Source organism: Lagenorhynchus albirostris, chromosome 13 (assembly GCF_949774975.1).
Source record: "Lagenorhynchus albirostris chromosome 13, mLagAlb1.1, whole genome shotgun sequence".
Lineage (NCBI taxonomy): Eukaryota > Metazoa > Chordata > Mammalia > Artiodactyla > Delphinidae > Lagenorhynchus > Lagenorhynchus albirostris.
The window spans coordinates 14,207,057-14,232,523 of record NC_083107.1 but is presented as its reverse complement, the minus strand read 5'-3'; the positions used below and the strand labels follow the sequence as shown (position 1 = coordinate 14,232,523).

Here is a 25,467-nt window from a genome sequence, read left to right as displayed (position 1 = left end):
TAGTACCAGGTATCCGTGGTGGGGATGGACGCTGCGTGTAGATCCTGGAGAGCCGTAGAGAGGAGGATGCCGCAGCCTTGGCTGCAGTGCACGTTTGGGCCATTTAGGTGAACGACGCGTCAGGGCAACTGTATTGGTTAGCACCTGTCGGGTGGACTTTGTGGTGATGTCTCCGTGTTACGACACAGAACTCTGCTGCAGTCTTTGTAGCTTTTTGCTCAAGCAGCAGGAGCATTGGTGGACAATGTTAGAGACCCCATCGCCTCACGCATACAAATCCCTGTGCCATTAGTGAGTGTCTAGTTGGTGATGAACGTCAAGGCTGTCAAGTCTGGTTGGGGCTGTCCTGTTGCAATGCCCAGCAGTGCCCCAGGTCCAGAGGGAGGAAAGAAAAAGAGAAAAGCAAAAGAAAGCCAATCGTGTGTGGGCCCCCCAGCTGAGCACTGACACTTTGCTTCTGGTCTGTTCCCAGAGTCCCGGGCACCTAACTCTGCTCTGACGTTATAACATCCCTCTTGAGTGTAAGTTCTCTGATGGCAGACCCGAGTTATTATCTGTGGTCGGACCCCAAGTGCCCAGCAAGACAAGTGCCACTGAATGAGTAAATAGACCCTCAGAGCTAAAAAACATCGGTTCTCTCTGAGAGATTCCTTCTCAGGGAGGGAGCGGGGTGGAGCTCTGTCCTGGGGGAACTCACTGTGTTTCGTGCGCACTGACGTTCGGGCAAGAGCTAAGTCTCGGTTTCTTCCCCTGTGACGTGGGAACGTGGATGCCTCCCAAGGTGGTGAGTGTGGAAACGGCGGGTGCTCAGAACAGGGAATAAAATCCGGGTTGAGGGACTCGATGGGCCACCTCTGCCGCCCTGCAGTCCCCTGCCCGGCGGTGCAGATGTCAGTGAGAGGGGCCCTACCCCTGCCTGGCTGAGGTGCCCCCAGGCCGTTCTCAGCAGAGACCCTGGCAGCTCCTCCTGACGCCTTCTCGCCCTCCAGGTGCCATGCTACTCATATGGGCAGAAGCTGTCCAAGCTGGCCATCCTGAGGATCGCCTGTAACTACATCCTGTCCCTGGCGCGGCTGGCCGACCTGGACTACAGCGCCGACCACAGCAACCTCAGCTTCTCCGAGTGTGTGCAGCGCTGCACCCGCACCCTGCAGGCCGAGGGCCGTGCCAAGAAGCGCAAGGTACGTGCCAGCCATGCAGGCGGCAGCCTCCCGGGAAGACAGAGAGGTGGGGACGGGAGCTTGGGCTTCCAGAGGGACCGGTGAGCTCGGCCCTTAGGAGCTTTGCTGGGGTTGGCGCCAGCTTCAGGGCTCCTCAGACCCCTGGGACTGTGTGTGACTCTGCTCCTGGGAACGGGCTGCTGGGTACCTGGGACAGTCACCCTGGGCCTGCGTGTGTTCATCACTTAACTGAGGAGGACAGCTTCTCTCTGAAGCTCTTTCTGGCCTTACGTGCTCTTAGGATGAATCCCCCATGCGACCCCTGATGGATGTCCTATCAGGGTGAGATCTCCTGAACTGGTAACAGCCCAGGAGAGCCCTCTGGTGTGTTTTGGTAATGTGACTTGGCCTGTGGGTTACCTGAGGCCGCGCGTTAAGGCACGCGATATTCATTCATTCGTTCTGAAGAGATTTGCTGAGCCCCAGCCATGTGCCGCGCTTGCCGGGCAGGGGTATAAAAATGATACACGTATGGTCGCAGCACCCCTGCAGCTCACAGGATGCTCAGAGACCCTCCTGCCCGTGGATAAGGGCAGAAGAGTGTAGGAAAGGAGGCACTGGAGGCCTGTGCTGGGGCAGGGGAAGGCCAGGCAGAGAAGGGACAGGTGACCTCTCCTGCCCAAGGGAGTTGGAAAGGTCATCTTTGTGTAAGTGGTGTTTGAGCTGGACAACAAGGAGGTCACCGGGCAGATGAAGCAGGAACAGTATCTGAGGCAGAGGGAACAGCCTGTACAAAGCCTGATGTGTTTGGAGAAATATGGGCGGGAGGAAAGGTGTCGGGCACAGCTACGCTTCCCAGATGGCCTAGGCTTCCAGCATTTCCAGTTGGGGGTCATTGCCAGGCTGCGCAGAGCAAGGCTCATGGCAACCCTCTGGATCTCTGTGCCCACGAGGCTAGAGGGAGAGAGACAGAGGGTGGGACCCAGTCTGCATCCAGGAAGAGGGTAGAGGTGGTTAGAGATGCCTGGCTCCCCTGGGCATCCAGGGATGGGGAGTGGGGGGGGGTAGCCAAGTGTCTCTGGCATCCTCCATTCATTCCTTCCTACCACCTCCTCCTTCCTTCCTGGCCGGCCCCTCCCCGCATCCCTGACATTCCTCCCCCAGCCCCCCTTTCAAGGAGGCCCCTCTCTGGGTTCTCCAGGTTTCCCAGGGGCCCCTTCAAGAGGCTTCCAGCCAGGGAGGCTCTCTGTGGACTCTCCTGCCCACAGCAGGGAGGGCCCCGGCACGTCCCCACCGCCAGCCACTGCCGCTGCTGCTGCGGTGAGGGCACGTTGCGATCCTGGGAGTGATTTAATGTGGACCAATTAGATGAAATCTTCCTCAAGTGGGTGAGAGAGGAAGCGCCACTGGCTGCTCGCAGGGCGGCTTTTCCTCTGGAAGGTGACGCGGGTAAATTAAGGGCGTGATTGATGGCCCCATGCAGCGCTCGGTGACAAAGGAGGGTTGTAAACTCTCGGTGAACTTCCCCTGGCGTTCGGTGGTGGTCGGTAGGAGGTGTGGATGGGCAGGATGGACAGGCGCCATTTCCCCCATCTCTGCCCCTCTTCCCCCCTCCCCAAGTCCTCCCATCAGCCACCAAAGGCCAGAGTGCTGGGCCCCCCTCCTCCCCTGTTCTTTGATTGGAGCAAGTGCCCTGGGCTGGGGAGGAAACTAGATGCTTGGGAGGTGAGGGGGAAGAAGGGGGGTGGTGGGGTGACGATGCCCAGCAGAGACGAGCTTTTGGCTTCCCCTGAAATTACATCAAATCTAAGACAACTTAGAGACTATCTGGTCCAGCCTCCCCATTGTCCAGATTGGGAGACTGAGGTGCTGGATTGTGGGTAAGAGCATCAAACAGCCCTGAGTTCAAGGCCTGGCTCACCACCTACTAGCTGTATCATTTTGGACCCATTTCTTTACCTCTTCTTGCCTCAGTTTTCTCCTCAATAAACGGGGATGGTGGAAACATCAGAGATTTCCAAGGCCCTTTCTAGTCTGACTCTACAAGCAGAGGCCCTGCCTCACCTCTGAAGGGCAAGGGGCCCCTTGCATCCTGCAGCCCTTCCTGCCGAGCGGGCTGTCCTGAGGCTGGCATCTCCCGAGGACCATGCCTGGACAGCCACCGTTGCCCAGAGGACTTAGAGGGAGGGATGGGACAGGGTCTTGGGGCTGCTGGGGCATCTGAGGCCTCTTGGGCCCTGTAACTGCCCTGGTAGATTGGCGGATCACAGCACCACCCCACTCCTGGTGTGTGTGCCTTCCTGCATCTGTCACCATGCAGGTAGGTGAGTTTCAGGGATGCCCTCAGGGATGGACTTCAGTGACCCGCCCAGTGGCCCTGAGTGCCTGGGATAGGCCATCCTTTTGTTAACCAGAACCAAGGGAGCTGGTGTCCCTGGAGACGCGTTCCTTCATTTGTTCATACATTCATTCGTTCAGTGTCTGTCGAGCAGCGGCAGTGAGCTCCGTGTTGGGGAATCCCATCCTCAGCACGTGGGCACTGTGACGGGTATTTGCGACGGGGCGGGCTTGACCCTCCCTAGTCCCTGTGGACAGGGCAGGTGGATGTGAGTCTCAAATCAAGCCCCTGTTGCCCCTCCCCAGCAGCCATTCAGGGCAGCCTGAGGGTTTGGGGATGGGAGTGAGTCAGGCTGACATTCTAATGAAGGATAAAGAAAGGAAGAAACTAGAAAATGATGCTGATGTCAGTGACCAGCTGAAAGGCAGTCTTTCATAAATGGTCATCACCAATGCCACTGATGGCGCTCTGAGCTGTCCCACGGAGCGCGGCTCTCTCCCAGTTCATGTGCCCCAGAGGCTGGGTGACCCTTTTCCAGAACACCGCCTTGACAGACTGTACTCAGTGTTCCCTGATGAGCTGCCTTGTCCCTCCAGACCTGTGTTAAGAGTGGGATTTAAAGTGATCTTTCCTTACCCTCTAGGCCCCAGGCACATCCTTTTGCCTGTCTCAGCCCTTCCTTGCTGGGGGTGGGGACCTTGACGGGTGAGTCCTCTATATCTGGACCTCACAGGAGGTGACTTTGAGGCTCCAGGGTCCGTTTGGAAGTCCTGGTCGTGCGGAGAGGCTCGTCGGAGGCCGCCAAGCGGAGAGACAGGTGGGAGGAATGGAAGGGCTCTGCAGATCTCAGCTCGAGCTCCGGCTGCAGCCGGAGATAATGCACATTAAGCACCTGGCTCTGGGCCATGTTTCCGCAGCTCCTGTTTTTAAAGCAGCGACTCCTGGGAGCTTCTGAGGAGGAGAGAAGGGAAGAGAAGCAGAACTGTTCCACACCTGGGCAGGGTGGGCATTGCCGGGCCTGCGGGATAGGAGACGAGCAGTTTCCCACAGTCTAGGGCCCTGCCTTCCAGTGAATAATGATAATAATAATAATAATAACAGCGGCAGCAGCTACTAACACTGATGGCATCGCTTAAGCCCTGGCGATAAATGGCCAGTAAGTTCCTGCCCCCAGGTTTCTCACAGGCCCCAGGTTGGCGGGGGTGGGGTGGGGGGAGAGATAAGTCCATTATGGTGCGCTGAGCTAAGGGCCCTACCAGACACCTGGGCACCGATTGGTGACCCTGGAGCTGTGGCCGTAGCCGTGTGTACCAGCTGGGCAGGGAAGGCTGGCTCTGCAAGGCCAGAGGCTGCTTCTCACCCTGTGGGTGGTCCAGTACCAGAGGAGGCAGTGAGGCTGGCATAGCTCGACCGCATCTTCTCTCTTCCTGCTGCTTTCTGGGTAGGGGAGGCTTTTCGTGGTGATGGCAGGTTCGAGGGTAGCCGGACCCCTGTTGGGAAGAACATCTTGGGTGCAGACTTCTGTACTTTCGGCGCTGGGGGCCAGCTGAGGTAGCACATTGGTTTTGGGTTGGGGGGTCAGTGGGAGCCGAGAGGGTTCTGTCTGGGTGGTTGAAACCAGGCCTCGGACAGGACCTAGTGGCACCTGCTCTCTCTGTGGTCTGTTCCGGAGCCCCAGAGTATGCGAGGCAGTCTCCAGCTCCTGCTCTGGCTGGATCCAGCCCCTCGTGTGCAGGGTCTCCTGCATCCCCAGAGTCCCCGCTGAGGGACACTGTCCTGTCTCTGTCCCCACCTGCCACGTACACAGTCACCCCCACTGGGGCTTTGGTCTCCACTTCTGTAAGGCGAGTTGACCCCAGAAGTGATTTCTAAGGCCCCTTCTGGTCAGACTTTCCGAACTGAGGTCACCTCAGCTCCTTTTTCTGTCTAAATGACAACAGGCGTCTACTCTCCCTTCCCCTCTGCCCATCACGGGCATTTCACACAGATCTGAAAGCTGCTCGCAGAGACTGTTGGGACCCCAGTGCAGTGCACGCGGAGAATCCTGATACTACCTGACGTTCTTAGAGCCTGGATCCCACGCCAGGCGTGGTACTGGGTGCTTAGTACTTCTGACAGATCACCCCGTTGACTCCTCCCGCCACCCCTTCAAGGTGGATCCTGACGTTGTCCCAGGAACAATGAGTCTGAGGCTCAGAGGCCCGAGGAACTGGCCAGTAGGAGAGGTGCCTGGGGCTCCTATCACTTCCCTGTCCCGCCCCCCGCATGGAAATGGGGTGGTGAGAGGAGGTCCTGTTTCCACATCCTCCGAGCCATGTTACTGAGTTAAATACCATGTGCTTTCAGAGCCCATGGAGTCCGTCTATGCTGGGAAAGAAGGGGGGTGGGTGGGAAACCACCATTAAATTCCCTTCTTGTCATAAAAATGGATGCAATTTATTTTTTCTGGCATTCCAATTACATAGACGTTTGTCGCCAGCTGTTTGTTCTAACACGGAGTGTTCTCTCAGCTGCCGTTTCTCCTCTCTCGGTTGACACCGTTAGTCCACACGGCTGGCAGGGACTGGGATGGAGGGGTCGTGGGCTGGGGAGCCCCCCAGGTTAGCTTCCTTGGAACGCAGAACTTGGCCCCTCTGCTGTTCGCCGGGTGGTCCCGAGGTGGGGGAGAGACTGGGGCACTGCTTTCCCCTCTCCTTTCACACTGTCTTCACCTCTTCCTCCTCTCCCCCGCTGACACGCACTCACAGACCCCACCCTTCTCTCCACCATGCTGTGTATGAATGAAAACTTGGGGTCTCGGACAGTGAGAAAGAACCGACCTCTCCTGCTCAGAAAGTCAGAGACGTGCAAAGTCCCCTCTGATGCTGTAACCTCCAGGGCATCTCTTCGAGCCAGGGTGCCCCTCTGGAAACCCCTTCAGAGGCTCGGTGGTCCAGGATGCTACAGGTGGGTGTTGAGTTGAGAGAACCCTACAGTTCCTTTCAGTTCTCTCTGGTGCTGTCATTTAACTTTAAGGCACATACGACAGGGAGACCCTTGGCAAGACCACGAAGTAGGGGAAGTGTAGGCTTTGGCGCTGGAGACCTGGGTTTGAATCACGGCACTGGTACTTCCTACCCTTGTGACCTTGGGTGTGTTACCTAACTTCTCTGATCCCCCGTTCTCTCGTGTGTAAAGTGTGAGCTTATAAACCTTCCTCGCCACCTTGCTGGAAGGATTAAAGGAGATCCAGTATGAGAAAGGGCTGGCCTTTTCTCAGTGCCGGAAGGGAAATCTCAGGAATTTACAGCCACAAGGTAACAACTTCATATGGAATCCCAGGAAGGATCATCTCGGGAAAGGGCAGTGCCTGGAATGGATGAATGACCAGACAAAGGGCAGATAAGGGCAAATAATTCTGAATGGGGGACTCCTGTTTGTCCGGCATTCGGGGCAAACCCCCTGGCCCTGCATCCTTAAAGGGGGGCGAGCACCTAGCCAGCCCAGAAATCCCTGGGCTTTCAAAGTTCACGGATTCATACCAAAGAACATGCATAACGTGTGGTTGTACGTGGTAATAATGCTAATAAACAGACTCTCACCAACAGTCGCGCTGACCGAGCGGGGGGTGCCCATTGCGTGCCGAGCACCTCCCGTACTTTATCTCTACCCTTTATGCTGACCCCACAAGTTAGCACCACTTCCCCATTTCACGGAGGGGAAACTGAGGCCAAGAGAGGGGCAGTAGCTTGCCCAAGGCCATGCAGCGAGGAAGTGGTGGAGCTGCTTTGAGCCCGTGTCTCTTTGGTTCCAAACTCCGAGCTCTTCAGCCGCGCCCGGGCCCTGAAGCTCACATACCGCCCAGCAGGGTGGCCTGAGCCCGGAGACCCCCAGCAAATGCGGGTGCAGGGCCTTGTCAGGAGCAGCAGCTCTTATGTAAGCAGCCAGGCTGTGGCGCTTGCAGGCTCCATTGAGCCGCGGGGAGCCCACAGACCGCTGGGGGTGGCAAGGGGTGGGCCGGGCCGGTGGGGGTGGTGGTGTCAGCAGCCCCCCGCCCCCAGTGCCGCCGCCAGCGAGGCCTGACACGGGGTTAAGTCGCCCTGGCGGCCTCTGGCTGCAGCTGGGAGCGCGCCTGGTTCCCATTCGGGCGCTGTGGTTTTGATTAGCTGTTCCACAAGGCGGGCCTGGTGGCGAGGCCCTGGGAGCTCCGCTGGAACAGAGGGTCCCCCGCCCGGCCGCCGCGGCCCCCCCTCCTGGCAGCCCCAGACTCCAGATGTTCCGAGCGCTCGCTGGGAAGGCCTGCTGGCGCCACGGAGGGCAGAGGGCAGGGAAAGCACGCGAGCTGGAAGCCCAAGCACTCAGTCACCGCAGGCCCTGGCAGCCCGCCCAGCGCTCTGCTGGCATGTTCCCCAGCTCTCCCCTGGCCATCTGTTCCCAAAAAACCCTTTCAGAGCCTCATCATCACTCAGGATACAACAGCACAAGCAGCTGGTTTGGAGGCAGCAGGGAAAACCGTGCAAAAGGTCCTTTGTGAGAGAGGAAACTCGCTTATGAATAACAGGGCTGGACGCCGTAAAAGTTGGCGGCTGGAATCCGTGTTTCTCAGGCGCCGCTGTTTTCTCCGGACTCTTTATCTCCGCTCTTTATTTGGTTTCCCCTTGTTTTCTTTTAATGGTGTTTCTTCCCCTTCTTGCACCAGTTGTGACTTTTCTTCCTCCTCTAAGGTGCCTGAAGGCCACCTAATTAGGTATCCTGGACGCTGCCGAACTGTTTTTCCTTCTCAAAGCTCTTCAAATGGGAGGCGGTTAGAAGTGACTGTTGTCATAAAACCCGGGCTGGAGGAGACGGGGCAGAAAGAAGGTGCCCGGGAGGGCACAGTGTGGGCAGGGCAGCAGAAAGTCGTCAACCCGAGGGAGGGTCGGGGGCAGAGAGAGCGTGGAGACTGCCATCAACACATCGGAAGGCAACACGGAGACGCTCTGGGAGAGCAGTGGCATTAATGAAACGCTCAGCGCCTGGCGCCCCAGCTGATTGCAGTATGACAGGAAGCCTTTTTTAAGAACCGCCGCCACCGCCAGAAACTTCTGGGAGACGTCTGCCTGGAATCTGGGCACCTCCTGGGAGCAGTCACCGGGTGGCCCGAGTGGGGCCCTTGGGCTGTGCTGGGGCAGGGCTGGCAGCTGGGAGGCCAGCATTGGCGGCGGTGGGGAGGGGAGGGCAAGGCCTGGCCACCTTCCTCACACCCCCTGGACCCCTGAGGGGGAGCTGAGAGTCAGGCCCAGGGCTGCCAGGTGGAGGTGGGGAGAGGGACACCTCCCAGGTGTCAGATGGGCGTGACCTCATGGGGGGTCACGGGGCAGGGGCAGGGGACTGGGGGCTTCCCCTTTCCTTTCTCAGTGCCGGCACCCCTTTTTCACTGCCTGCCCCAGTGCTGTCTCGTGAGACCCAGCAGCTCGGCTGCCCCTCACCCCGGCAGTGGAAAAAGCCTGTCGTCCACATCGCCGCGGGTGGCCGGTCCTCACACGCTGAGGCTCGGGCTTCGGAGGGCGTTTCATCTGCGCTTTGCTCAGGCGCCGTACTTCACTCCCTTCTCCTCTCTTCCCAGTTTTGGTTGGAGAGGTGGCAGCTCTGGCAGGACAAAATATATATGAGTTTATCACAATTTCAGGGCCATTCGTCTCCCCGTCTGCAGGGCTGGGCATGGGCCGAGGTCCCCCCTCCCTGCTAAGGCCTTGGCGGGCAGCTACCTAGTCTGGACTCTGAGGCTGGTCTCGTCTCTGCCCAGGGGCCTGCGTGGCTGGGTGGCCTTGCTCAAGTGTCGTATCCGGGAGATGCCAGCCTGACTGCCCACCTCTCCAGGGGTCCGTGGCACAAAGGATGTGAAACTGTTTTGTGAACTCTGTCCTCCCTCCCGTGTCTGCTGCCTGAGAAGCTAGTCCCCGTGGAGCCGAAGGTGAGGAGGGCCTGGGGAAGGAGGTGTGGCCGCTGGCCCCAGGCCCCTGGTGATGACGTGGGGTCCGACCAGTGACCAGAACTTGCTTTCCAGACCTGGGGCTTCCAGAGGAGCAGTGGGAGGAGAATGGAGGACACTGGAGTGACCAGGCCTGTCCTGCCCACTGCCCAGCCTTGAGCCCCTGCCCCTGGCACAGTGGATCGCCTGGCACGGGGGCACCAGCAGGCCCTGGTCATCCTTTTTCTACCTGCCCCTGCAGACCGGAGGCTGGCTCTAGGGGAAGGTATAAATCCCTGCCTTCCTGACCTCCTAGTATAAACGTTTCTAGAGGGCGAAGCAGGAGCCTTTCCTGCCTTCACGGTGCTTAGTTCTCTGCCCAGACTTCATGGCCACCTGGGGCCTGGCCCTGCCGCCCAGCTGCTCCCTGGCGCAGTTCATACCCACCTGAGCCCCTCCCAGCAGCTCTGCTGAAAGCCAGGTCTGACTGCCTCACTCCCCCTGCTCAGGACCCCTCAGGGGCTCTCCACAGGCCAAGGGTAGAGGCCAGACTCCCTTACAGGGCACCTGCCCCTCCCCCTAAGTGACCTGGCTCCAGCCGGTCACTCCCGGTGTCCCAGTTTACACTCCATCAACGCAGAACTCCTCGCCCAGAGGGGCTATTTTTGGCCTCTGTGCTCACGCCGTCCCTTCTGCCTGGAATGCCCTTCTACCCTGTCTGTCTGGCTAAGTCCTGCTCCTCCTGGAAGCCCTCCCTGACCCCTACCCCAGCCTCCACCTCAGGGCCCCATAGCATGGCCACCTCCCTGCCCTTACCATAGGGGGGTGTAGAGTCTAATTCAGGAGCGCATCCTATGATACAGTATGAAGTCATGATATATTATGTGATACTCTATTATGTGATATTTGAGAGCTCATTTTATTGTATTTTTAGGTGATATGTTACTTGATAAATTATGTGATATTAAAACTCTATACTACATTACCTTATGTCACACAATGTGTGTTTAGGACACCTCTCTAGCTAGACTGTCAGCCCTTTCATCTTTGTGTCCCAGCTCCTGGCACAGAGGAGGCTGCCAAGTAATGCACAGCGTTCCTTCCACGCAAATCCACACACGCTGGGGCTGAATATTCCTGAGCTGAAGGCAAAGACTCTAGGGAAGCGTGAACTAGGGGCTTTAGGACACAGACAAGGAAGTGCCCCTGGGCTCCCCCAGGCTCCTGTTTGGGGAGTTTGGGCTCTTGTTGCCTTGAATCAGTGCAGAGAGCTTTGCATTTCAGATCACAGAAACCCCTCTAGCAGCAGCTTAAACTAACAGGGCTCCTGTTTCTCACAGTTAGGAAAGGTGAAGTGAGGAGACTGTTCCCTGGCTCCAAGGCTCTGGTGATGCTAAGGCTTTGGGCTTCTTTCTTGGTCTTTACCTCATGACTGCACAGTGGCTGCCACAGCACTGAGTACTTCATCCACACGCTACATCCAAGGCAGGGCAGGGCCTTGCCGGGAAGAGCGTTTCTCCTCACCAGTTCAGTCAGTCCTGTCCAGCCATCCCCTACCTGCCCTGGAAGAAGGGGTGCTCTCCCTGAAACTGAGGAGGACATTGGGGCCTCTCATCTGGGAGGAGAGTAGGGTAAACGGCCACGTGGCTCATCCCTGGAAAGTTGACCCTGATTTTTGACAGAGTGGTTTTCTTCCCAGTGGGGCTGACGGATGTCATCATAACCTCAACCACAGTGTCAGAACCCCATCTCTGCGAGTTTGCCCACTCCTCCCCCCAGCCCCGCAAAGTGAGGGCCAGTAGCCCTGTTTTCAGTTGACAGCACTGAGGTTCAGAGAACCTAGGTGACTAGGCCACTGGTGACCTGGTTCCTCTGCACAGTGCTTTTCAGTTTGCAGAGGCTTCTCATGCCTCTTATCCTCTTGAGTTCTGCAGTGACCTCCTGAGATCCACGTCACTAACCATGGGAGCTAGATGAGGAGGCTGGGACCCAGGGGGGTGAAGTCACTCAGTGCCACACAGCTGGGTGGGGCCGGGCAGGACCTAGGCTCCTCCAGCCCCGTGAAACAAGCGCTTCTGAATCTAGACCATCACTGCCCTCTGTTCTCCCAAGGTGAGGGGGTCTAGCAGTGACGCGGGTCTGTCTCAGCGCAGCCACTCATGAGCTCTGTCAGCTCGAGCACTTGCCTTCTCCAAGCTTCACTTTCCTCATGAGACGTGGATAGAAATGTCCATGGGTGAGGAGGGTTCAAGGAAATGATGGCCATGAAAGGGCTACGTCAACTGGCTGCACTATGCAGTCACTGGGGCTCCTGGAGGACACTGCTGTCCATCCGGAAGGTGGGAAGAGGGACCTTGAGTGTCCCCTCCCCACCCAGGGACTTAGACTGGGTGGACTTGACTCTGTTGCCAGGCAGCAGACACCGAGTCCGTCCTTCTGCTCTGTGTGTGTGTGTGTGTGTGTGTATGTGCACAGGTTTGTTGGGGCATCTGTAGGCACTGTCTGCCAGGATCAGACGGAGGGCCTCCCACATGGTGGACTGAGTGTCTGGCACTGGGGAGGTGCCCGGAGGTCTTCAAGGGTTTCAGCGCTTCCCCTCTCCCCCAGGGGTCAGGATCCACTTTGGCACCCACCCCCTCCACGTATACACGCAGTGGTGGTTTGTTTATTCAACAGAAGCAGAAAAAGATGAATTAAGCTCGAAGCACGCTGTACGTTTATTTAAGAATAAACAGTTTTGAGTGTTTACTATGTGCCAGGCATTGTTTTAGGTGCTGGGTCACTCTGGAGAACAAAACAAAGGCCCCACCCTTTGGAACTCAGGCTGAACGACACAAAGGCCGGGCAGGAAAGCTCACAGGAGAGCCCTGCAGGACCTTGTTCGCAGCCCACTGTGCTCAGCTCTGTGCACAGTTCTTACAAGCCTGCCTCCCTGGAGGCTCGGGTCAGAGCAGCTGAGCAGAAACAACCAGGAGACCAGCTCCTGGAGCAGGTGCAGTGACAGCCCCCAGAATCACAGCCAGTGGCCTGATGGCGTGGGAGGAAACAGAGAACAAAAAGGGCAACACCAGGGGCTCAGAAAAGCCAAGGGGCTTGGAGCCATTTGGTGTCGGGGTGAGGGGCCCCAGGAGCCTCAAGGACCTGGGGAGTCTTCTGTAGACTGACGTTCCCGGGCTTGACCTTGAGTTGTCAAGGGGAAGCTGAAGTTCATCCAGTAGCGTCTGACGGAGAATGCAGGGAAGTGCATCAATTATTGGGAACTGGGACCTGTCCAAGCTGTTTGGGCACAGAAAACACACGGCTTCCTTTCTCTAGGGAAAGTCACTCCTGCTCAGGGGCTTGTTCTCCTGCGGGGGCAGCGCTGGGCGGGTCGGGGTCCTTGTCTGTTTTGCTCACTGCGGGGGCCCCCCCCACCGTGCTCTGAATGGAGCCGGGCACAGTCTGAACACTCAGTACGTGCTTGCCGAATGAATGGAAGCGTGAAAGCCCAAGCAAGTGAGGTGTTTCTAGCTGCCTTCCACACTATCTCGTGGGCAGCTAGCTCCTCTCTGCCGTGTCCCCAGTGGGGCCCTGGCCACCTGATGGGGAGACACAGTTCCTGCCTTGAGGAGCTGACATGGAAATGGGGGGAGACCCCCCCACACATACATACACACGTGTGTGTACTGACATGTGGCTGCCTCACCCTGAGTGCTTGGCTTCGCAGCCTTTGTGACCTTTAATCCTCTCTTCAGCCTCAGACAGTAGACTACTATTATTGCCATTTTATAGGTGGAGAAACCGAGGCACAGAGAGGTGACGTCAGTGCTCCAAGTCCCACGGCTGGTGGAATGGGGAAGTCAGGATTCAAACAGAGGCTGTGTGATGCCACAGCCGGCACCTTTAGCCACTCCGCCGCACTGCGTCCGTGAGGGTGCTTGTGCGTCAGGGAGCGTATGTACGTGCACTTAAGTGTGTGTGTGGGTGAAAGATCCGTTTCTCTTCCCAGTACTGTTGTGGTGTCACTGACGGTCAGGGTGGTGGTGAGTGAAGAGCCCTGATCAGAGATGTCCTACCCTTTCCTGGATCCCACAGTAGCTCCAGAGTCTAGCTATGAGGGGCTTAGGGACGATGGGAGGGGCCGGAGGGGGGGTTTGCACACTTTTTTAAGAAATCATCTGTCCAGGGGCCTGGTGGCCTCTCCCAGCCACCCCATTATTGCCTCCACTGATCCTGAACTATCCACAGCTAGACTCTGACTGGGGGTCTCCTGAAGACATGCTGTGGGCTTTGCAAAGGCTTGTGGGCCGGCACTTCAGCATGAATTGGCTTGTCTGGTTGATGCCCCCTCACTCCTGCTGTCGCTTTGCTATAAGGATTGGGGAGGGGAGGCGGAGGGACTTCCCTGGTGGTCCAGTGGCTAAGGCTCCGCGCTCCCAATGCAGGGGGCCTAGGTTCGATCCCTGGTCAGGGAACTAGATCCCACGGGCCAGCACTAAAGATCCCGCGTGCTGCAGCGAAGATCCTGTGTGCCACAACTAAGGCCTGATGCAGCCAAAATAAATTAAATTAAAAAAAGGATTGGGGAGAGGGGAGGCACGGAGATATGCAGAAGCATGATGGGGCCCCCGGGGACCCCCGACACTGTGGTTGGGGGTGTGTGTATATGTGTAGTGTTGGCGGGGGGTGGGGGGCGTGTGTGAGGGTCATGAGTCGGGGCCCTAGGGACGCTTCCAGGGAGCAGGGCCTTCCTCACCTGGCTGGGCCACGTGTCTGCCCAGCTATCTGCTGCCCTCCAGCCCGGGTGCCTTCTCTGGCTATGGGGCAAGGGCAGGAGCTCCTTGAGCTTCTGGGATCTGGAAGGGCAGCGTGCAGCGAAGTGGAATTGGCTGGACAACCTCACAGGATGGGGAGCAGATGGGAAGCTGCAGCAGCTGGGCCTCAGGCCTCACCCAGGCCAGCTCGGCTCTTGCCGTGCCCTGTACTGTGGGTGGGGTGAGGTGGGGACCAAGAAAGGCAGATAGGCTGACAGACGTGGAGAGAGAAGCAGAGGGGAGGCCAAGAGAGAGCTGGTACAGAGAGACGCGGCGGGAGCACCGAGAGAGAAGCAGAGATGGTCAGCCTGCAGCCCGAGAAGTGTCGGCCCGACGGCGCCTGGGGTCTCCCTGCCCATCCCCTGCAGGAGTGGGTTCTCCCTCTGAGCTCTGGCCCGGCTCTGCAAGCGCCGGGCCTCCCACCTTCCCTTAGGCCCCAGGGGATGAAGGCTGAGGCTTTCTTAGCACCAAGAGAGGTGGCAGCTGGGGGGGTGGCTTGAGGACTTTCTAGTCCCGATTGCCAGTGAAGAAGCTGAATCCTCTAGGGACTGAGGGGTCTGCCTTGCTCTGCTGCATCCTAGCGTGTGACCGAGGGCCTCCATTTCCCCATCTGCAAAATGGAAGCAGCGACAGCACCTCCCAAGGACTGTACAACCGCACATGCAAAGGAGTGTGTTGGGCTCCGGACGAGGCCGCCCTCAGCCGATTCACGGACTACTGTCCCCAGGCCTGGGAGGACGACCTGGCCCCCTGTCTCAGGAGCCCGTGGTGGAGCCGTGTGGGGGGAGCATGTGGGCGATGGCAGCTGCACCAGCCATAACTCGAGCACAGAGGGGTGTAGGAGGAGTCGGTATGAAGTGCTTGGAGGCTTCAGAGGGGGAACACATTTCCCCAGACTGCAGTGAGGTGGGTTTCGGGGCAGGCAGCTGGACTGGAGGCCCCATTGTCCTGGACTGGGGACACAGCAGGGACACAGGCAGCAGAACCCTGCCCTCCTGGAGTCTCCGTTCCCATGGGTGGAAGTAACTCCACGCAGGGCTGTACTGGAACAGAGGGGACGCCCGGGACTGGACGGTGCTCTCTTAGTGCTGGCCCGGGTGCCTGGGTCCCAGCTTCAGCTCCAGCATCTTAGCACAGGAGGGGTCCCCAGTGTTACTCAGTGGTGGTTTCCTACAGCTAGGAAAGTTCTTCTGTATGTCCTTGACTGACCCTGAGGTTTGAACATAAATGTTGGCCCCAGTCAGCGAGCGGTTTAGACTGCTGGACCCACTGTTGCTCCTGACCTGGGCCGGCAGGGCAGAACGTCCTCCTAGCATCACAGGAAGCTATCTGCACCCTGTAGCCGGGAGCTCCTGGCAATCATATTCACTTCTCTGACGAGTGGCCTGGAGGGACACAGCGGGGGGCAGGGGGAAGAGGTGACTCGACAGCATCTACCAGGATAGCATTTTGGTGGTTTCTGCTCTGCCCTGGGGTTAGACTGTAAGCTGCTGCAGGGCAGGGCCTCCAACCCTGACGCCTGTCACAGAGCTGACGGGAGGAACTCAATAAATCTTTGATGACTGAATGAAGTTTTCCCCCAGTTCATGGTCCCCAGGCGGCTTCTCCTGGCTCACAAGGGGCTCTGGCTATAACTTTGCAACTCTCAGATCCTGGCACCTGGAGAGCCCTCCCAGCCTGGACACAGTGTGGTCGTTGATTCACACCGTGTTCCTGCCCTCAGCAAAGGGCCGCCAGCTCCAACTGCTCATAAATTTCCTGCCTGTCACCCGTGGCGCCCAGGCCAGGCGAGGCGGGAGGCGCTGGGGGTGGGCTGGTCCATACCTGCTTCCAGTTCCCTGGGAAGTTTGGAGGCCAGAAGCCCAGGCCTATGCTTGTGCCCAGAATAACCTCAGCAGAGCCTGGCCCTTGGAGAGGTGGAAGCAGATCTGCCAGATGCAAAGATGTATGGGCTGGAGTGTTGGAGAAAACACAAACACCAGCTTGCCGTGCAGTTTGCACAAGCTGATTTCACTCCCATGAAATCCAACATAGGTCTGCCTACGCATAGGAAAAGTATGTGGATGGATGGGCCTAGAGATGATCATACTAAGTGAAGCAAGTCAGACAGAGAAAGACAAATACCATATGATATCACTTATCGGTAGAATCTTAAAAATGATACAAGCGAATTTGTTTACACAACAAAAACAGACTCAAAGGCATAGAAAACAAACTCATGGTTACCGAAGGGGAAAAGGGTGGGAAGGGATAAATTAGGAGTTTGGAATTAACAAATACGCACTACTACATATAAAAGAGATAAACAGTGAGGACCTACTGTATAGCACAGGGAACTATAGTCAATGTCTTGTAATAACCTATAATCGAAAAGAATCTAAAAAAATATATATATATATGTACGTATATATGTGTGTGTGTATATATATATATATATATATAACGGAATCACTTTGCTGTGCACTTGAAACCAACACAGCATTGTGTATCAACTAGGAAAAAAAAAAGGAAAAGTATGTGGAACAGCAATCACCCAGCACTATCATGGTTTCTCTCGGTGGGGAGATGGAGGTGATTTAAATGGTTTTCTTCTGTTCACTCTTCTGTGTTTTCTAACTTTTCTATAATTAACATATACTACTTAGGCATTTACAAAAATTTTAACAGTTTTTTAAATTATAAATTTATTTATTTTTGGCCGCGTTGGGTCTTCGTTGCTGTGCGCGGGCTTTCTCTAGTTGTGGCGAGCGGGGACGACTCTTCATTGCGGTGCGCGGGCTTCTCGTTGCGATGGCTTCTCTTGTTGTGGAGCACGGGATCTAGGTGCGTGGGCTTCAGCAGTTGTGGCACACAGGCTCAGCAGTTGTGGTGCACGGGCTTAGTTGCTCTGCCGCATGTGGGATCTTCCCGGACCAGGGATTGAACCCGTGTCCCCTGCATTGGCAGGCGGATTCTTAACCACTGTGCCACCAGGGAAGTCCCAAAATCTTTAACATTTTTATTGAGATTATAGTTTACCCATTTAAAATGTACAATTCAATGATTTTTTAGTTTTTTCACTAAAATGTGGCCATCACCACAGCCAATTTTAGAGCATTTTCATCAGGCCCCAAAGAAACCCCATATGCTTTAGCAATCTCCTCCCTCCCAGCCCTAGGCAACCACTAATCTATGGGTTTCCCTGTTCTGGACATTTCATGGGAATGGAATCCTGTAATACGTGGGCTTTTGTGCCTGGCTCCTTTCACCTAGCGTACTGTTTTCAAGGTTCATCCAAGTTCTGTCATATGTCAGTACTTCATTCCTTTTTATGGCTGAATAATATTCCATTGTATGAATATACCACACTTTGGTTATTCATTCGTCATGGATGTGACTTAAGTAATTTAAAAGTTGTGCTTATTTTTAAAAAAGAATTCGTCTAAAGCAGATTGGCCGAGATGACAGTTGGTTCCATATGACTATTTCTGGTTACTTCTTTTGAGACCTTTCAGCCTGTGATGCCATTTTATGTTTTCAAACACCAGTGAATCACACCAAGGACCCAGCTCTTTGCAGGAATGGGAGCTGGTGCTTACACTGCGTGCCAGGCCCTGCTGGGAGTGTGGCTCTCTCATCCCATTGATTCTTTGCAACTGAGCTAGAAAGTGGATACTATTACTGTGCTCATTTTATCTTTTTAATTTTTACTGGAGTATAGTTGATTGGCAGTGTTGTGTTAGTTTCAGGTGTACAGAAAAGTGAATCAGTTATACATATACATATATCCACTTTTTTTCAGATTCTTTTCCCATATAGGTCATTACAGAGGACTGAGTAGAGTTTCCTGTGCTGTACAGTAGGTCCTTATTAGTTACCTATTTTATATATAATAGGTGTATATGTCAATCCCGATCTCACAGTTTATCCCTCCCCTGTGCTCATTTTAAAGATGAGGAAACTGAGGCTTTGAGAGATCAACCAGCCTGCCCAGGGCCCCAGAGTCCCGCTGACTTTGGGGCCAAGATGAACCCTAGTGGTCAGCATTTAGAACCAAACCCTTTCTAGCCCATATATTGGTGTACGTAAAAGTGAAAGGTAAAATAATGCCTGATAGTGTGGGGCTTGACGAATACTTCTCCCATGCCCTCCCTGCTTGTCTTTCATATTTTAGTTTTAAAGTAACATTGCAATCTGACTGCTCCTTTTAGGACAAACCATAAAAAACAAAAAACTCAGGATTTCAGTCCCATTTGACGTCTTTCTCTACACATAGAAGGCTCTATACAAATTGCTTAAATACAGAAAGATGTATGATTTGAAAACAGTCAAAAATGGTTAAATAAGGCTTCCCTGGTGGCGCAGTGGTTGAAAGTCCGCCTGCCGATGCAGGGGACACGGGTTCGTGCCCCGGTCCGGGAAGATCCCACATGCCGCGGAGCGGCTGGGCCCGTGAGCCATGGCCGCTGAGCCTGCGCGTCCGGAGCCTGTGCTCCGCAACGGGAGAGGCCACAACAGTGAGAGGCCCGCATCCCGCAGAAAAACAAAAAACAAACAAACAAACAAAAAGGTTAAATAGGTGAAGTGACTGAAAATGAACTTAAAAGGTAAAATAACTTATAGGCAGAAATAATCGTTTTTTTTAAAATGCCCTCAAGTGATAAAATTACCCTGAAGCTCATAGAAGTGACGAGGAGAAGAAACCAATCCACTTAAAGCCAGGGACAAACTTAGTAAACAGAGGAGGTATAATTAGAAATTTAAAAACTGGAAGTGAACAAAACCAGACAGATACAACATTGTTCCTGGGTTCACAACAATTACCAAAAGTTCCCCTAAAACATAGGCACAGTTACAAAAATGCTCAGTGTTACATTTGAAATAGGAAACGTATCTGGTGGTACTTAAATGCTACAGTAAATAAAATGCCTGGTAACTGGAAATATTCACACGTCCAACAAATAACAAATATTTATTGAGATGCTACTGTGTGTCCAGACTGTTCTAGGCTCTGGGGCTATAGCAGCGAACAAAACGACCATGTCCCTGCCATTGTGGAGCTGCCATTCTGACCACAAATGAGTGAGCAGATAAAAAGATGATTTCTGGAAATTCCCTGGCGGTCCAGTGGTTAGGACTCTGCACTTTCACTGCCGAGGGCACGGTTTGATCCCTGGTTGGGGAACTAAGATCCTGAATGCCATACTGTGGCCAAAAAAGAAAAAAAGATGATTTCTGAATGTGATAAACCCAGACACTTTGTCACCCTGACCAAATCACTTCAGTCGGACTCAGCACGTCAGACCTGCTGAAAGGGACCTGGGAGGCATCTTGTCTAGTCATTTTTAAAGTTTGTATTAGTGAGCAGCAAGACCTGTGTTTAAAGGGCATCTTTTGTGTGGAGGGGTCATGCTGCAGGGGGCTCCTCAGGACGGTGAGAGCCTTACCCAGCTATAATCAGAGGCTTGGCCGCAGTGGGAACACCACACACAGAAGGCCAGAGGCAGAGGGGACGCAAGAGGCCCTTTCAAGCTGTGCTTCTCACATGGACCCAAGCAGGATGTTGCCAGGAGTTACATGAGAAGGGGGTCTGTGGTGTGGTTGTCACAGTGGGGAGTATGTCCAGTCCTCTCCCCTGTATTTGCAGTTATGCTTGCATGTGTGCGTGCACACACATCCACACCTACACTTACGTACACACGCGTGCGCGCACACACACACATACCCCACCTCTTCTGAAGGGATGGCATAGGTAGGTTTGTCTCCTGTCTCTCAGCCACACCAGATTGGTCTAGGGGAAGGAATCTGACTGAGGCTGGACCAACTGACTGCCTTCACTGGGTCTTCGGGGTTGGGATGCTGAGAGATTGGGCCAATGGGCAGACAGGCAAGACAGAAGCAGAGCCTGGAGGTGGCTGAGTGATGTTGTTGGCAGGTACCTGGAGGGAAGGGCCATAGATTGCCCCTACTGCAGTTCAGCAAGCTTTCCTGAGACTTTCCCCCAGTCCCTCTGAAATGCCCTTGTGCAGCCTTAAATAACGGGAAGAGTAGAGTGAGTTTCTACTCCTCACAATGCGGTTGCAGTCACACAATCAGATGGGTTGGGGAAACACTGGGTAAGTAAAGCCACACGAATTTCTTTACCGTAGGACTTTTCAGAGACTTTAATATGTTCATATACACGGTGACTTTCCAAAGTCGGGCCAAGGTCTGTGATGTTTCCCAAACTCATGGGATATACCTCACCTGGCTAGTATTCTGAAGAGCACCCTTTGGGGAGTGCTAATCCAACGTACGTGCACTTGCCGTACAGGTGAAGGAATTAAAGCACAGAGAGGGAGAGTCAGTTCCCCAAGGTCACACAGTCGGTTAATTGCAAAAAAAGGTCGTGGCACCTAAGGCCTCCCAGTGTTCTTCCCACCACGCTCCAGTTGACATGAGGCTTCCTTGGACGGATGATGCCTGTGCTGGCATTCCTGGACCAAGGTGGGTGGTGGGAACGCAGGTCCAGTGTAGACGTTAGGGAAAGGGTGGGGTTGAGAATTGCAGGTCGGGCCTTGGCGAGAGAAACCCCTGTCTCCCTTGCTCTTGGGTGGTAGCCATGGCTTCAGTGGAGTCTGAGAGCCGACGGAGGGCTTGGGGCTGGGCCCGGCCGGGCGGCCGCCTTTACAGGGCAGCCAGTGGGATGGCTTCAGCTGCCCCAGCCTTCCGTGCCTTCCCTGACCGCAGGCAGACTGAACAAGGGAGGAACTCCGGGCCAGTCCTCCGCAGGGCCCGCCCAGGCAGCCAGCGCCGGGATGACGCGGCTGTAAATCACCCCGTGGACCACAGACCCAGTGCCATCCCCACGGGTTTCCTTTCCGCTTCTTAATCCTCCTCAGACTCGGTAACAAAAAGCAGATTCCTGCTGGGGCCAGCCACGCACCATGGGCTCGGAGAATGTGAGCCTGGATTCACCACATCAAGATGCTACCTCCTCTCACTTTTCCTTTTCCCCTTCTTAGCCTCTGTTAGCTGGAGGACACTCCCTCCTCCTGGCTGGGCTCCCTCGCCCTCCCTGGACCCCACTTCCAGCCTTGCCCCGGCCTCGCACCTTGGCTGCCTGCCCAGCGCCGCCCAGGCCTGAGGCTCACTAGGGCCTGTGGTTAGCAGCCCCTCCAGCCTCGTGGTTTGGCTGCAGCCCGGCTCCCCGAGCCTCCCTTTCAGCAGGAGCAGGCTCCTTGTGGTAGAATAAACACTGCCGATCTGGATTCGAATCGTGGTGCTGCCAACTCGTAGCACTTACCTCTGAGCTGGGGACGTGAGAAGCGCCCTGGCATGTCAGAGGTGCCTGACAGATGTTTTGCTTCAAAAATAAGTGCTTAGCTGTTTGTTCAGGGTTGTTGCAGGAAACGGGAGAGAAGGATTTGGAACTGCGGTATTAGGGCTGTGCTGTGCCCAGTTAGCGGATGGCTGTTATTCTCCTGCGTCTTCTGGGTGGACTGGGAGCCCCTGAAGAGCCTCCCCACCAGCTCTGACCTCCCCCAAAACTAAAGCCCGGTAGCCCCAGGACCTTTTCGCATCTCCTGTCCCTTCCTGTAGCAAAATCATGCCCTCTGGTCAGTTTTCTCATGAGCAACACCAAGTTCAGCTGCCAGTGTGAAGTTTCCGAAGGTCAGGACTGCAAGGAACTGAAAGACGGTCTAACCTAGGGGTTTCCCAATTTGCCCCAGAGCACCTGGGTTCTCACAGCCACCCCAGGCTCCACGTTGGAAGGAATACTGTAGACTCTGGGCTCCCCTCTCTCTGTGTCCCCTGTGCTCTCCCGATCCAAATAGACTACAACCGTGTTCATCTGTTTTCTGTGTTCGAATTCCCAGGTCAGACTTCATTTCTACTACAGCTGAGGACACTGTCCTCTTATAGATGAAGACACTGTCATTTTATAGATGAGACCACTGAGGCCCAGCTGGCGGGGGGATGGGCTGCACCTAGAGTCAGCCTCTTGGCTGCCGGTGTAGTGTCTTGTCTGAAGGGTGTAGGGCAGCGGTCCCCAACCTTTTTGGCAGCAGGGCCCGGTTTCGTGGAAGACAGATTTTCCACGGACCATGGGGGAGGGGAGGGTTCAGGCGGTGATGGGAGTGATGGGCAGCGGCAGACGAAGCTTTGCTGGCTCGGCCACTGCTCACCTCCTGCTGCGCAGCCCGGTTCCTAACAGGCTGCAGACTGGTACAGGGGTCCCGGGGGTTGGGGACCCCTGGTGTAGGGAGAAGGAGGTAAGGATGCCATTCCCGTGGGGGGACAGGGCTGACTCTGATATCCCTCAGAGGTGTGACCTGGCGGACTGTGGTATCAGGATCAGGGGTCCCTGAGCTTCCTCTACAACCCCGCCCATCCCCCAAACCAGCAAAATCAGCAGTGGCTCTGAAATGCAGCAAGGTAGGGGTGGGGAGTAAGGGGACGACGTGGGCTCTGGCAGCAGCCGGTCCTGGGTCCAGATCCTGGCTCCATCCCTTACCGAACCTTTCAAGATTCAGTCCCTGCCTGGGCCATACGAGTCCCTCCCGAGCCCCTCCCCGGGCAGCCGCGAGGATCGAGTAAGAGGAGGTACCATGGGCGCCGGCACCTGGTACAGGTCGGCCTTGTGGAGTCAGGACCAGTGGGGGCTACTTCTGACCATTGGTTGGTTTTCGTTTGTTTGTTTTTTGGCTTTTTAAAAATTTTTATTTATTTAATTTTTATTTTTGGCTGCGTTGGGTCTTTGTTGCTGCGCACGGGCTTTCTCTAGTTGTGGCGGGCGGGGGCTACTCTTCCTTGCGGTGCGCGGGCTTCTCATTGCGGTGGTTTCTCTTGTGGATTCTCATTGTGGTGGCTTCTCTTGTTGCGGAGCACGGGCTCATGGGCTTCAGTAGCTGTGGCTCGTGGGCTCTAGGCTTGTGGGCTTCAGTAGTTGTGGCGCACGGGCTTAGTTGCTCCGCGGCATGTGGGATCTTCCGGGACCAGGGCTTGAACCCGTGTCCTCTGCGTTGGCAGGCGGATCCGTAACCACTGCGCCACCGGGGAAGCCCTTCTTTTTGTTTGTTTGCTTGTTTATTGACGTATAGTTGGTTTACAATATTATATTAGTTTCAGGTATATAATATAGGGATTCAAAATTTTTATAGATTATATTCCATTTAAAGTTAGTATAAAATATTGGCTCTAATGCCTGTGCTATACAATATATCCTTTTAGCTTATTTATTTTATTTTTTGTTTGTTTCTTTATTTTTAAAAAACATTTATTTATTTATTTATTTGGCTGTGCCGGGTCTTAGCTGCTGTTTCTTTATTTCTTTAGTTTATTTTTTTATATTGGAGTATATTTGATTTATAATGTTGTGTTAGTTTCAGGTGTACAGCAAAGTGATTCAGTTTTATATATAGATATATACAGATATCTATTCTTTTTCAGATTATTTTCCCATATAGGTTATGACAGAGTATTGAGTAGAGTTCCCGGTGCTCTACGGTAGGTCCTTGTTGATTATCTGTTTTAGATACAGTAGTGTGTATATGTTAATCCCAACCTCCTAATTTCTCCCTCTCCTCCCATTGGTTGTTTCTTTCAGGAGTGACCGGCCATGGGCTTGTCCAAGGACGCTGCTGTGGGCCCTCTTTCCAGTCAAGCTTGAGGAGAAGGTGAGCTCGCCAAGTCCAGCCTTGTCGTCCTCTCTAAGTTGCCACCGGATGCTCAGACCACCACCTCTCAGGACAGAAGCTTGCCTGCCCCCTCTCGCCCTCTCCCCCCGCCCCACCCCGCAACCACTCCACAGTGACTTTGCACTTTGCTCTCTGCCTGGTGGGACGGGGAGAGCAAAGCCTTCCCCTTGCCCGGGCCTGAGGCCCACCGTCTGGCTGCAGAAATTCATTGCCAAAGATTCGACAGAGACACTGAACAAAATGGGGTGAGAAGACCCCATAGTGAAAAGCCACACTGTTGCTCTGTGATGTTTACTCCTCCTGTTGCCCGGGTCCCATCTCACGCCAAAGAAGAGTCAGCAGTTCCACTAGGAACTCGTGGAAAGGATGGACGTTTGGTGACTGTTGGAAGCGCTTGACCCTCTGACCCGGAACTCCCTTTCTACAGCTGGGCCCCGAGCTGGCTGGACGCAGATAAGCCTTCTGGCTTATCGGTGATAGGGAGGCTGTGACAGGGAGGCTGGGGGCACCTGTGGGGAATGAGGTCTGAGATCCCGGCCCCCCTCTCCTTCCCACTGGCTGCCCAGGCCTCTGACCCTGATTTTCCCATGTTCCCTGGGCGCAGGCTCCTTCTTGGGCCCTAAGCATCGTGAGAAGTGAATGGGAGGGTGGGGGGCAATACTGACCACCCGTACCTCACCCCAGGGCCTTGCCCCAAGGTGACCCCCAGCCGGTCCAGCCAGCCACTCCTTGCCAGGGCCCCGCCCTCCTGACTGGGCACACAAGATGGCACCCTGCCTGGGGGCCGGCGGGCTGTGATGGCTGTGCAGGGGGGCGGAGGGGAGGAAGGGACCAGGGGAATGGGCCAGTATGTGGGGAGGCGGGCATGTTCAAAGTCAAGGCCTGTTCCTTCCTTGTGCACAAGGCCAAAGCTGTTCACATCTGTGCTCAACCATCTGCTTCAAATTGAAGTAAAAGCCCCAACATGTAACGAAAACACTTGCTTGTGTTGATGGACCCTGTGGGTGACCAGGACTTTGGCCGGTCAGTTGGAGAGGGTGGTGGGGGGAGGGAGAGGTTGAGAGCCCTTCGGGAAGTGAGCTGTGTGTGTGTAAGGGGGTGGGGCCCTCGCCATGGCCTCGGCCTGGACTAGTGACCAGGAGGCCAGGTCAGGAACGTGCCTCGTTCACTCCAGACTGTGCGTTTATAAGGTGGGGACTGAATTTTTTTTTTTTTTTTATTTAGGAGTTTATTAATTAATTTATTTATTTTTGTTGTGTTAGGTCCTCGCTTCTGTGCCAGGGCCCTCTCTAGCTGTGGCAAGCGGGGGCCACGCCCCATCCCAGTGCACTGGCCTCCCACCATCACGGCCTATCCCGTTGCGGAGCACAGGCTCCAGACGCGCAGGCTCAGTATTTGGGGCTCATGGGCCCAGGTGCTCCGCAGCACGTGGGATCCTCCCAGACCAGGGCTCGAACCCGTATCCCCCGCAATAGCAGACAGACTCTCAACCACTGCACCATCAGGGAAGCCCCGGGGACTGAATTTTTAATCCCATTGTACAGATGAGGAACCTGAGGCGGGGAGGAGACAGGGCCAGGCAGTGACA

The 25,467-nt window shown here is 55.1% G+C and overlaps 1 protein-coding gene across 2 annotated transcripts in view; it reads left to right on the top strand.

The window, feature by feature from the left end:
- ATOH8 (atonal bHLH transcription factor 8) overlaps nucleotides 1-24,855 on the top strand; it is a 31,485-nt gene extending 6,630 nt beyond the window's left edge. The window contains exons 2-3 of one of the 2 annotated variants that reach the window (XM_060169634.1): nucleotides 990-1,181; nucleotides 23,789-24,855. In XM_060169634.1, coding sequence (XP_060025617.1) covers nucleotides 990-1,181; nucleotides 23,789-23,794 — 198 coding nt within the window. In that variant the 3' untranslated portion in view covers nucleotides 23,795-24,855. Of the gene's footprint in view, nucleotides 1-989; nucleotides 1,182-23,788 lie in introns of those variants that run through there. The other variant, XM_060169635.1, reaches the window with a different exon arrangement.
- Nucleotides 24,856-25,467: the final 612 nt, after the last annotated feature.